The 13873-nt window shown below is 44.3% G+C and overlaps 1 protein-coding gene across 7 annotated transcripts in view; it reads right to left on the reverse strand.

Annotated features, from left to right (window-relative positions):
• Positions 1–13873, reverse strand: part of NWD1 (NACHT and WD repeat domain containing 1) — a 73329-nt gene that overhangs the window by 17911 nt on the left and 41545 nt on the right. For all 7 annotated transcript variants that reach the window (XM_086698723.1, XM_086698719.1, XM_025915852.2 and 4 more), the window contains 3 exons: positions 8723–8931; positions 5322–5594; positions 3701–3791 (listed from right to left, as the gene is read on the reverse strand). In XM_086698723.1, coding sequence (XP_086554849.1) covers positions 3701–3791; positions 5322–5594; positions 8723–8931 — 573 coding nt within the window. The remainder of the gene's footprint in view (positions 1–3700; positions 3792–5321; positions 5595–8722; positions 8932–13873) is intronic.

Genomic DNA, 13873 nt, shown 5'->3' on the forward strand with positions numbered 1-13873 from the left:
GGATGTTATGGGAAACGGATCGAGTGCATCAGGATATCTGCTGTCCAAGGATATTTGCATCCCATTCGTGTGCAGGAAAGGGTTAACTCAGCAGGCCTGAGTGTCCCTGTTCTGCACGTGAATGGTTTGGCCCTTGCCAGGCTCCTGAGAGGTGCCCTCTAAGCCCTTAGAATGTCCTCCTTGATAAAAGTGTCCTTGTGGGGGCCCCGGGGTGGCTCATTCAGTTAAGTGTCTAGTTTCGGCTCAGGTCATGATCTCACCGTTTGTGAGTTCGAGCCCCACATCGGGCTCTCTGCTGTCAGCACGGAGCCCGCTTTGGATCTTCTGTCCCTCTCCGTCTCTGCCCTTCCCCCTCTCTCTCTGCCCTTCCCCCACTCACACTCTCTCTCCCTATCTCTCAAAAATAAATAAGCATTAGGGGAGCCTGGGTGGCGCAGTCGGTTAAGCGTCCGACTTCAGCCAGGTCACGATCTCGCGGTCCGTGAGTTCGAGCCCCGCGTCGGGCTCTGGGCTGATGGCTCGGAGCCTGGAGCCTGTTTCCGATTCTGTGTCTCCCTCTCTCTCTGCCCCTCCCCCGTTCATGCTCTGTCTCTCTCTGTCCCAAAAATAAAATAAAAACGTTGAGGAAAAATGAAAAAAAAAAAATTAAAAATAAATAAATAAATAAATAACTAAGCATTAAAAAAAAGTATCCTGGTTTTACTTGAGGCCTTGGGCCACACGGGATGGCCAATGCTCACGTGTGTTTGGCAGGGAGCTTTGGGACACGTGGTATCAGCTTGACCTGGGGTGGGGGGGGTGTTGGGAGACCGAGGTCAGCCGGGCAGGTGATCAGCTGTGTCTCCATAATCAACCCCCGGTAAAAATCCTGGACCCCAAGGCTGGTTGAGCTCCCCCGGTCGGTGCTGTTGTCACACACGGTCGCTGACAGAAGTAAGCGCTGTCCACGTGACTCCACGGGGAGGGGACACCTGGAAGCTTGGGCCTGGTGTCTTCTGAACTCAGCCCCACACACCTCTACCCTTTGCTGATCTTAATCCAAGGGACCCCCTGAACCACAATTCCATTTCTGACACTGGAAAGAAAACCGTGCCTGATCTTAGCTAAGTTGGGATTGGGCTACCTCTTCTAGAGCAACAGGTGGGTTCCCGAAGCTGTGGATGGGGAAACTGCTCGGGCTTCTCCTCATTGGCCGCTGGAAAGAGCCACACGTGAAACCCGCTGTAACAGGTTTCTAGGTCACTGGGGTCTTCAGTGCCCTTGACCTCAGTCCTGATTCCAGTCTGTGCCTGTACCCTTTGTTCGTCTTTCTTCTCACGTGCCTGTTTCCCATGCTGCCTTTCACGCACACTTGTGCCACCTAAAACTGGACGGAAGATGTGCAGGAGCCATCACCACGAGCCACATGTGGCTCTTCATGTGGCTGGTCCAAGTCGAGATGAGCTGTTGGTGTAGAACACGTGCCAGGTTGCATAACCTTCGCGCGAGAATTTTGTCATTTATTTATTTCTTTTTAGTTTGGTTATTTTTGAGAGAGAAAGACAGAGCACGAGTGGGGGAGGGGCAGACAGAGAGGGAGACACAGAATCCGAAGCAGGCTCCAGGCTCCGAGCTGTCAGCACGGAGCCCGGCATGGGGCTCGAACTCACGAACCTGGAGGTGGTGACCTGAGCCGAAGTTGGACTCTTAAACGACTGTGAAAAATACCGTTAAGAATTTTTATGTCAATTTCATGTTAAATTTTTAGAATGTATTGGGTTAAATAAGATATATTATTCACATGAATGACACCTGTGTCTTTTTGCCTTTTTAAATAGGGTCATGCCAGGGCACCTGGGCGGCTCAGTTGGTTAAGCGTATGACTTCGGCTCAGGTCATGATCTCACGGTTTGTGAGTTCGAGCCCCGCGTCGGGCTCCGGGCTGACGGCTCAGAGCCTGGAGCCTGCTTCGGATTCTGTGTCTCCCTCTCTCTCTGCCCCTCCCCTGCTCATGCTCTGTCTCTGTCTCTCAATAATAAATAAACGTTCACAAAATTTAAATAGGGTCATGAGAACATTCAGTTATAAATGTGGCTCACATTTGTGGCTTGCATTACTGGACAGCACTGGTCTACAGTTCCTCTGACCCCTTATAAAAATCAGGGCTGATTTTAGGGCAATGAAATTACCCTATCTGAGGTTATAATGGTGGATATACGCCATTACACATTTGTCCAAATCCATAGAAGGCGCAACAGCCAGAATGACCATAATGTAAACTACAGACTTTGGGGGACGATGATGTGTCAATGCAGGTTCATCGACTGTAGCAAATGCACCCCTCCAGTGGGGGGTGTTGATATTGGAGGAGGCTGCATGAGAGTACGGAGTGGGGGGAATATAGGGGGCTTGCGGGAAATCTCTGTACTTTCTGCTCAACCTGGCTGTGAACCCAAATCCGATCTTTATTTTTTTTTAAGTTCTTTTTTTTTTTTTTTTTTTTGAGAAGAGAAAGAGGGGCAGAGAGAGAGAGAGAGGGAGAGAGAGAATCATAGGCAGGCTCCGTGCTGTCAGTGCATAGCCCAATGTGGGGCTAGATCCCATGAACCATGAGATCAAGACCTGAGCTGAAATCAAGAGTTGGATGCTCAACTAACTGAGCTACCCCATGCACCCTATGATATATATATATTTTAATATTTATTTATTTAAGCAATCTCTACATCCAACATGGGGTTCGAACTCACCACCGCTGAGATCAAGAGTCACACACTCCTCCGACTGGGCCAGCCAGGCATCCCCCAAACTGACCTTTAAACAAAATAGTCTTTTTGGGGGCACCTGGGAGGCTCAGTCAGTTGAGCGTATGACTTTGGCTCTGGTCATGATCTCGCAGTTCGTGAGTTTAAGCCCCACATCGCCGCTTCAGATCCTCTGTCCCCCCCTCTCTGTCCCTCCCCCACTTACGCCCTCTCGAAAATAAATAACCGTTAAAAGAAAAAGAGAGAAAGAAAAAATAGTCTTTTTTTTTTTTTCTTTAATTGGGCTGCGGATTGTCTGTTGGTCACCCCCTAGGAAGCCTTCCCTGTTTCAGACAGAAGAAAACTCTATCACCCACTCCCATGACCCCCGATTCTTGTCTGGTTATAGCACCAACCACACTTTTTTGTGGCTACCTTATTGTAGGGGTTGCATTGCCTGGCTCCTCCCTGGGAGCACCCCATCCTCTCATGCAGGACTCCTTAATCCCTGTGACTGGCAGGGATAAGCACCCTCATCTCAAATGAACCAGAAGCACAGAAAGGTTAGGTTTACCCCGAACAGGGAAAGCTGCAGCCCGGGGGCCAAAACTGGCCTGGCATCTATTTCTGTGTGACCCGTGAGGTCAGGATAGTTTTTACGATTTTAAATCATTGAAAAAATAAATAAATATAAGACTACTATTTTGTGACACGTGAAAAGGATACAAAATCCAAATTTGGGCATCCATCAACAAAGTCTTAGTGGCACACAGCCAGCCCCACTTGAAATATCATCTGTGGAGGCTTTCACGTTACAGGTGCGACAGGGACCACTGGGTCTGCGGCCTTTCAGAAAAGGTTTTGCCAGCCACGGGTCTTGAATGGTCCCCCTCGCTCCAAACCCCTGTCCACTTCCAACCAAATCCAGAGTTGCCCCCCCCCCCCCGCCACCATGGCTCCGAATAAGAGTTAGACACTACCTGCAGCGAGAAGGGACTCGTCTTCAGAGACTACCAGGAACCTCACAGATTCTGGAAGCTTCTCCAGCAGGCTGTCTCCTTCGGGGGAAATCTGTGCAAAGTCAAGGATGCCCATCAAGCATTTCCACAGGGTTAAGAGTCCAGGGTCAAGAGTTTGAATGCAAGGCTCTGTCACTCACCAGCTTCCAAGAAAATTCCTTAGCCCTTGGGTACCTCAGTTTCCTCATCTATTAAATGGGCGATGATACAGGACGACCACATAGGACCATCATGGGCTAAGAATCGTGCAGAATGGTTCCCCCCCACCCCAACCTGCACATAGTCAGCCCTCCCAGCGTGGTAGCTCTTATTATTACCGTTGATACTGTTTTTCTAACTAGCTCAGGCACCCGGAGAACATTCCGGCACTTGTTTCCTGCCCCCAGAGGAGCTCTGGAGATCTCAAATAAGATGGAAACTCCCATTCCCGAGTTGCAGGACTGATTCTGTTCAGATCGAAGAGGATGGTTCTTTCCTCAATCCTGCAGCCCCAATTCAGCTATGGATTATTTTTTTAATTTAAATTTTAGTTAGTTAATATACGGTGCAATATTGGCTTCTCAGCTACTGATTTTTGAGCGTCTGACAGCCACCAGGCCGAGAGCCAAAAACTTTACATTCATTACCTCCGGGAGGGGCACAGACAGGACGCCTCGGGGGCCAAGAAAAGTGAGTTGTTGGCACTAATCCAAGCCAATGTTTAAAAAAATATATTTGTCCGCCTTCATGTAGTGGGGGTGGGAGAAATGAATTTCCTCATGGCTCTCACGGTTGATTTTTTTAACTGCTGATTGAAAAAAAAATGTTTCTTTTAAAACTTAGAGAGTTAAACAATACTGTATAAGATGGGGGGGGGGGGGGGGGGAAGAAGTATCCAGAGCACATCAGGAACACCTCTCCACCTTTCCTGCCATTGTCCCTTCACCCCAGAAGGGGCTGTTGTCTACTTTGTGAGCACCTGCTTGCACAGGTGAGCATTTACACGACCATCCTTTTTTGCACCATCCGTCATAGATACTGTTCTGCAAGTTTGCTTTTACGTAATGCGTCTGGGGCAGCGGTTCTCAAAGGGTGGGAGGGCGATTTTGTGCCACCCTCGCCAGCCAAGAGCTGGCAATGTCTCGAGACATTTTTGTCAGGACCGAGTGCCAACAATTATCCATATTGGCCGGCCCCCAGGAGACACCAAGAGAGGTTTCCTGAAACGCACAGAGTTGCAAATCCCTAGAATTAAGAAGCCAAATGTCATTTATTAAAAGATCAAAAAGGTAGGGGCGCCTGGGTGGCTCAAGTCGGTGAAGCGTCTGACTTCGGCTCAGGTCACGGTCTTGGGGCGCGTGGGTTCGAGCCCCGTGTCGGGCTCTGTGCTTGCAGCTCGGAGCCTGGAGCCTGCTTTGGATTCTGTGTCACCCTCCTTCTCTACCCCTCCCCTGCTCAGGCTCTGTCTCTCTCTCTCTCAAAAATAAAATAAACATAAATAAATAAAATAAAATAAATAAAAAATAAAAAACGACCGAAGGTGAAGACATTGGGCACTTTGGGGCCAAGCAATGTGGGCGTCACACTCAGTAAAGCAGCTTACCAAGGAGACGGAGCCCTTGCTGAACCCGGTGACCATCTTCCCCTGCTTCTGGAGCGAGACCCCACAGGTAGGCGTTTCTTCCTTGATGCTGGATAAATGTTGCCTCCCCTGCGGCTTTCCTGTGGCTGAGCTCCACAGGCCGGCCACGCCACCCTGGGACACGGTCAGCAGCGTGGCCCGGGAAGCCAGCACTCCTGCATACACCCAGCAGTCAGAGGGATCTCCCAGGATCTGGAAAACCAGTTCTGCAGTTTCTAGATGCCACGCACTGACCTAATGGAGTCGTGAAAAGGAAGAGAAATCTCTGTGAGAGACCTGGGTGGCGGGTTTTCCAGGGGCAAACGCAAAACCCGTGCTTTTTCATAGTGCGTGCATTTCCTTTTCAGCGTTGGCAGTTCCAAACAAGGCAGGCGGGAGACACATCCTGGATTAGAGCCTAGAACAGCAAAAGGACATTGGTGGAAAACTTGATGCAATCCCAGTGAAGTCTGCGTTGGGCTGATAGAAATGACCAATATTAATGTCTTAGCTGTGGCGAATGTACCCTGGTTATGTAAGATGTTGACATTACAGGAGACTGAACAGAAGGGCATATGGGAACTCTTTCTAATAGCTCTATCACTTTTCCACGAACCTAAAATTTCCCCAAAGTGACAGCCTCAAGAATGAGAGCAAAGTTAGCCACGCCGTGTACATTCACATATATGTTCACCTCAAGTAATTACTGATCAGAGCAGATTTCATATTTAACCTCACCAGAAAAAGTACCTTTTTTAATTGACAGTAACCATTTAAATAGTAAACATTTGCCCATTAATTCTCCTTTTGGGGTTTACTCTAAAAAAAATTTTTTTTAATGTTTATTTATTCTCGAGAGAGTGCGAGCAGGGGAGGGGCAGAGAGGGAGACACAGAATTGGAAGCACACAAAATTGGAGACACAAAATTGGACAGCTCCAGGCTCTGAGCTGTCAGCACAGAGCCCAACGCGGGGCTGGAATTCACGAACCGTGAGATCATGACCTGAGCCGAAGTCAGATGCTTAACCGACTGAGCCACCCAGGCACCCCTGGGGTTTACTCTAAAGAAATATGGAGAGATACAAAGATCTATGTAGAAGGAAAGTTGCCTCAATTATTTGAAAGTGCAAGGAACTGGAAACAACTTATCTGTCCAGCAGTAAGGGATCAGGTACATAACTACCATGGAGTCATGCAAGGCAATCTTAGGAAGTCACTAAGCATGCTGTTTTTGAAGAATGCTTAAGGTCATGGACAAATAAAATAGATTTCTAAAACTGCATCTATAGCTTCATATATGTTTTTGTCCCCATTTTGTGTTATACATACATGCACATGTGTATGTGTATGAAACCCACATAAAATAAAACCCTGTAAAATGTTAACAGCATTTGTCTTAGGGATTGTTTATTATCATTTCTTACTTCTTTACTGTATTTTCCTGACTTCTGCTGATAACCAAATGATTTCTTTAACCAGTTTTGCAATCAATCAACACCTCTCTAATATTGAAGCCTGCACCGTCAGTAAAAATACAAGGCAAGCTGCATGTGACTTTAAATTTTTTATCAATCACTTTAGAAAAAGTAAGAAGGGTGCCTGTGTGGCTCAGTCTCGGGTCATGATCTCACAGTTCGTGAGTTTGAGCCCCACATCCGGCTCTCTGCTGACAGCGGGGAGCCTGCTTCAGATCCTCTGTCTTCCTCTCTCTGCCCTCCCCGACTTGTGCGCCCGGGCGACTGCTTGCTCTCTCTCTCTCTCTCTCTCTCTCTCAAAAATAAAATAAACATTAAAAAAAAAGTAAGAAAAACAAGGGAGAGCAATTTAAATAATACATTTTACTTAACCCATATGTCCAAATGTTATCATTTCAACATGTAATCAATATAAAATTATCATTGAAATATGTTACCTCATTTTTATGATACTAGGGCTTTGAAATCCAGTGTGTTTTAAACTTAGGGCACATCTCAATCCAGAATAAGCACATTTCAAGTGTTCAGTAACCACGTCTGGGTGGTGATGCCCCACACTGGACAGCATAGTTTATAAGCTACCGATATTACTTACATGAACAACTTCCATTTACTAATAAAATATAATAATTAACAGCTACTAATTATTTGGTGCTTACTATGCACCAAGCACTATGCCACATGTTTTAGTCATTATCTCATCTAGTAGATGAAGCAGAGCGGTAAGGTAATGTATCAAGATCACTCAGCTTGCAAAGAAGTCACCTGGGAATTAGCTAGAGATTTTTTCCCAAGCCTTTAGTTACTAAGCTTTCACTCACTATTCTTCTGTGTCTCTATTCATAAAACAATCAGATCATAGGGTTATAGGTGATATAAAAGAATAACACAGCAGAATACACATTGTTTTCAGTTGCAGGTGGGACATTTACCAGAAAAAGATCATAAAATGAATCTCAAATGAAAGGATTCATCATACAAATGAAATTAAATTAGGGAGAAAAAAAAGGTAAGCTATCTGGGAATCTTTCAAATATCTGGAAATGAATAGCATACTTTTTTTTTTTTTTTATAATTGTTTTAACGTTGGGGTGCCTGGGTGGCTCAGTCAGTTGGGTGTCCGACTTTGGCTCAGGTCATGATCTCCTGATTCATGGGTTTGAGCCCTGCATCGGGCTCTGTGCTGACGGCCCAGAGTCTGGAGCCTGCTGCGGATTCTGTGTCTCCCTCTCTGCCCTCCCTGATTGTGCTTTTTCTCTCTCTCTCTCTCGAAAATAATTAAACATTAAAAACAAATTTAAAAACAAATTTTTTTAATGTTTATTCATTCTTGAGAGATAGAGAGCATGAGCTGGGGAGGAGCAGAGAGAGAGAGAGAGAGGGAGACACAGAATCCGAAGCAGGCTCCAGGTTCTGAACTGTCAGCATAGACCCTGATGCAGGGCTCAGACCCACAAACTGTGAGATCATGACCTGAGCCTAAGCCAGACGCTTAACCGAATGAGCCACCCGGGAGCCCCAAATACCACACTTCTAAATAGCCCATGGAATAAAGAACAAATCAAAAGGGAAGTCCAAATGTATTTTAAACTGAATGCAAATGGTAATATGATGTATCAAGATTTGTGGGATTCAAGTAAAGCTGTACTCAGAGGGAAATTCATAGTACTAAAAATGACCAAGTTAAAAAAGATGAAAGGTCTCAATTCTTCAGGGTCAGATAGAACTACTGAAATCATCTAATCCAACTGTGAAGTTTGAACCCCCTGATAGCATCCTATCAAGTGGTTGTGTACCCCTGTTTACACCCACCCCCTATCAGGGAGCCCCTCCTTATAGAAACAGCATATACTGTCTTGGAAAGCTCTGGTCTCTTTCCTTTGCAAACAGGGGCAGGTGTTTGTTACCTTTGAGCCAGATGCCAAATACACAACCTTCTTTGTTTCATCCAAGTGAAGACTCCAGGTCTCAGGGTGCATAGGATCCTTTGAGCCTCCATCCCAAATGGTGAATTTCTCCTGGCCAGTCAGTAGATTCCACAAGCGCAGTGTATGGTCCTTTGAGGCAGAGAGGGCAAGTGTCCCTTTGGCAAACACCTTCACATACCTCACCTCTCCTGCAGTAGACCAGGGTCGGGGAGAATACATTAGCTGAAAACATTTTGACCTTCCAACTACCAAAATGCCTGTTGGTTTGGAAATTCCCTGGCTTACCAAAGAAAAGATGATGGCTTCAAACATAGCCAAATTACAAGTGACGGAATGTGGCAAAACTAAATTAAGAGTTGCAACAATTGATATTACAAGCAATCATACGCCAATAAAATGGGCAATCTGGGAGAAATGGACAAATTCCTAGAAACATATCAACTACTAAAACTGAAACAGGCAGAAACAGAAAATTTGAACAGACCCATAACCAGTAAATAAATTGAATTAGTAATCAAAAATCTCCCAAAAACCAGAGTCCAGGGCCAGATGGCTTTCCAGGGGAATTCTACCACAAATTTAAAGAAGAGTTAACACCTAATCTTTTGAAGTTGTTCCAAAAAATAGAAATGGAAGGAAAACGTCCAAACTCTTCCTATGAAGCCAGCGCTACCTTGATTCCAAAACCAGACAGAGACCCCACTAAAAAGGAAAACTATAGACCAATTTCCCTGATGAACATGGATGTAAAAATCCTCAACAAGATACTAGCCAACCGGATCCAACAATACATTAAAAGAATTATTCACCACGACCAAGTGGGATTTATACCTGGGATGCAAGGCTGGTTCAATATCCGCAAAACAATTAACGTGACTCATCACATCAATAAAAGAAAGGACAAGAACCATATGATCCTCTCAATAGATGCAGAGAAAGCATTTGAGAAAGCAATACAGCATCCTTTCTTGATAAAACCCTCAAGAAAGTAGGAATAGAAGGATCATATCTCAAGATCATAAAAGCCGTATATGAAAGACCCACTGCTAATATCATCCTCAATGGGGAAAAACTGAGAGCTTTCCCCCTAAGGTCAGGAACATGACGGGGATGTCCACTCTCACCACTGCTATCCAACATAGTATTGGAAGTCTTAGCCTCAGCAATCAGACAACACAAAGAAATAAAAGGCATCCAAATCGGCCAGAAGGAGGTCAAACATTCACTCTTTGCAGATGACATGCTACTCTATATGGAAAACCCAAAAGATTCCACCAAAAAACTACTAGAACTGATCCAGGAATACAGCAAAGTCTCTCATCAACCTTCTGTTGAATATTTCCCATGAGTAAGAGTCTTGAACTGGAGGATGTGAGCATTTCTATGGTGGATAAAGGGTATGTGAGACTTTTCTGCACTATTTTAGCAACTTCTTATGAGTCTAGAATTATTTCAAAATAAAATGCTCAGAAAAAAAGGGAAAAAGGAAAAATGTGCATAGAATTTGACTCAGAAATCCCACTTTTAAGAATGTGTCTTACAGAGGGGCGCCTGGGTGGCTCAGTCGGTTGAGCATCTGATTTCGGCTCGGGTCATGATCTCTCGGCTCATGAGTTTGAGACCCTGTCGGGTTCTGTGCTGACAGCTTGGAGACTGGAGCCCGCTTCAGATTCTGTGTCTCCCTCTCTCTCTGCCCCTCCCCTGCTCGTGCTCTGTCTTTCTCTCTCTCTCTCTCTCTCTCTCTCTCAAAAATAAATAAACATTAAAAAATTAAAAAAAAAAGAATGTGTCCTATAGAAATAATAGCATAAGTGTGTGAAGATGTCAGACGTTAATTGCAGCATTGTCTTATAAAAAGAAAATTGCAAACAACCTGTTTATGAAAAGGGAGTTGTTAAAGAATATGGTGTATCTGTATAAAGAATATTACAAAGCCATTAAAAATAATAAGATAGATGTATATATACACCTAACTATAATAAATTATTACAATAGCCAATACTTACTGAGGGCTTTCTATGTGCCAAGCATAGTGGTTAGTAGTTTCCATGCATTAAACTCCTTTAATCTCATAAAAATTGTGCGAGGTACTATTATTATCCCATTGCATAGATATGGAAACTGAGGCACAGCTGAGTACAGTAACTTATCCAAACCACATGATCAATAAGTCGTGGAGCCAGGACTCCAGCCCAGAACTCAAGCTCTCAACCTCTACGTGATATATTCTACAATATATTGTGACAAAAGCAAGTTACAGCCCAGTGTATAAAATAGTACCATCTGCTTTTGACAAAAACTCAAAGTACATGAACTTATACAGAGCTACATCTGCATAAGCCTAGAAAAAAATTAGTTCTGGCATTTAATAAACTCTGACTACCAATCAGTTCCACGGAGACTGAAGGGTGGGAGAGACTAAAGGGAGTTTTATCTCTTATATAAAACTGTATATATTTGTGTATATCCGAACACCTGCTGGGGGAAGGGACTAGAACAACAATATGCTGATAAATGATGAACAACAGACTCTCCAGAGGGGTTGGGGGAAGCCCTGACTTGTGGCATTTTGTCAATTTCCTTGGTGTAACTATTCCCGCCCATGGTTGATTTCAAGCCACTAACATGACTCCTCATTGAATATAAGGTTGTGAAGAGAGTTCGGTAGCAGCCCATTTCCGCCTTGCGGGTATGGTAGCCAAGCACACGGGTAGTAAAGTGCAGTATAATACTTTGAAAGTAATAAGTTTTGGGGCGTCTGGGTGGCTCAGTCGGTTAAAGTTAAGCGTCTGATTCATGGTTTCCGCTCAGGTCATGATCTCGCCGCTCTTGAATTCAAGCCCCAGGTTGGGCTCTGCACTCTCAGCTCGGGATTCTCTCTTCTTGGGATTCTCTCTCTCCACCTCTCTCTCTGCCCCTCCCCTGCTGGAGCTTGTTCACGTTCGCTCTCTCTCTCAAAATAAATAAACACACAAAAAAGAAAGTGATGAGCTTTGGATATGTATTACCTTGTTTTAATGGAATCGACTTAACTGCAAGCTTCTAAAATTTCATATTTGATAATGCCTGTGATCACTGCCTCACCACATTCCTGAGAACTTCACAATCAGGTCTCTTGCAAACACCAGGGCAAACCACGTCCAGCTTGCTGGCATGTGATGGGAAATTTTCACTCTCATTACACATGCTTGTAACGCTTTTCCTTTTGTCAGTAAACTGATTGCCGAGTTTTCCTAATTACAAATAATAAGACTTTGATGACTTAAGAAAATTTTTTGTGTGTGTGTTTACTTATTTTGAGAGAGAAAGAGAGTCAGAGTATGAGTGGGGGAGGGGCAGAGAGAGAGGGAGACACAGAATCGGAAACAGGCTCCAGGCTCTGAACTGTTGGCACAGAGCCCCACGTGCGGCTCGAACTCACGAACCGTGAGATCATGACCTGAGCTGAAGTCGGACACTTAACCGACTGAGCTACCCAGGTGCCCCGCTGATGACTTTTTAAAAAATGAATCAAGGTCCATGGGTAAATGGGTTCAGGTCCTGGACAGATGGCCCACGCACACAAAAATACAAATATCGGATAGACCTATGTGAAACTAGCCATCCTGATGATAATAAAATGAATGGAATCTGACAGATACTCTATCAGTACCCACGTCATTCCCAGCTCTTGGGAAAAAAAAAAAAAAAAGAATATGTTGAGGATGTCTGATGCTGGCAGCTTTGGGGTCGAGGGGGGGGCAGTTTATTCTGCTACATATACACTTCTCAAAACCCATAGAAATGCTCACATCCTCCAGTTTAAGACTCCTACTCACTGGAAATATTCAACAGAAGGAAAAAAATGTTGATGAGAATAAAAAGAGATTCATCACAGTAGAATCCACAATAGCAGAACACTAGAAATAGCCTGAATAACAAAAATGTAAAAAAATAAATGAAATAAAAATAAATTTAAAAAACTTTTTAATGTTTTAATTTTTATGTTGAGAGAGAAAGAGAGACAGTGAGCAGGGGAGGGGCAGAGAGAGAGAGAGAGACAGAATCCTCAGCAGGCTCCAGGCTGAGCTGTCAGCACAGAGCCTGACGCAGGGGTCTTGAACGTACAAGCTGTGAGATCATGACCTAAGCCAAAGTCGGACGCTTAACTGACTGAGCCACCCAGGTGCCCCGAAATAAAATAAATTTAAAAAAAAAATCATTTAATGGGAATGCAAGCTGGTGCAGCCACTCTGGAAAACAGTATGGAGGTTTCTCAAAAAATTAAAAATAGAACTACTTTACGACCCAGCAATTGCACTACTAGGCATTTATCCACGGGATACAGGTGTGCTGTTTCGAAGGGACACATGCACCCCCATGTTTAGAGCAGCACCATCAACAGTAGCCAAAGTATGGAAAGAGCCCAAATGTCCATCGATGGATGAATGGATAAAGAAGATGTGGTATATATATATACAATGGAATATTACTCGACAAGGAAAAAGAATGAAATCTTGCCATTTGCAACTACGTGGACGGAACTGGAGGGTATTATGCTAAGTGAAATTAGTCAGAGAAAGACAAAAATCATATGATTTCACTCATGTGAGGACTTTAAGAGACAAAACGGATGAACATAAGGGAAGGGAAACAAAAATAATATAAAAACAGGGAGGGGGACAAAACAGAAGAGACTCATAAATATGGAGAACAAACTGAGGGTTACAGGAGGGGTTGTGGGAGGGGGGATGGGCTAAATGGGTAAGGGGCACTAAGGAATCTACTCCTGAAATCATTGTTGCACTATATGCTAACTAATTTGGATGTCAATTTATAAAAAAAAGGGGCGCCTGGGTGGCTCAGTTGGTTGAGAATCTGACTTCGGCTCAGGTCATGATCTCGGGGTCCGTGAGTTCAAGCCCCGCGTCAGGCTCTGTGCTGACAGCTCAGAGCCTGAAGCCTGTTTCAGATTCTGTGTCTTCCTCGCTCTCTTCCCCTCCCCCGCTCATGCCCTCTCTCTCTGTCAAAAATAAATGAACATTAAAAAAATAATAAGATAATAATAAAAAATAAAACAAGTTAAAATAAAAAAATTTTTAAAAATCATTTAATACATTCTGGAACACAATCTGTTGAGAAGAATGAAAT

This window comes from Puma concolor, chromosome A2 (genome assembly GCF_028749965.1).
Source record: "Puma concolor isolate L17-30 chromosome A2, mPumCon1.1.hap2, whole genome shotgun sequence".
NCBI classification, from domain to species: domain Eukaryota; kingdom Metazoa; phylum Chordata; class Mammalia; order Carnivora; family Felidae; genus Puma; species Puma concolor.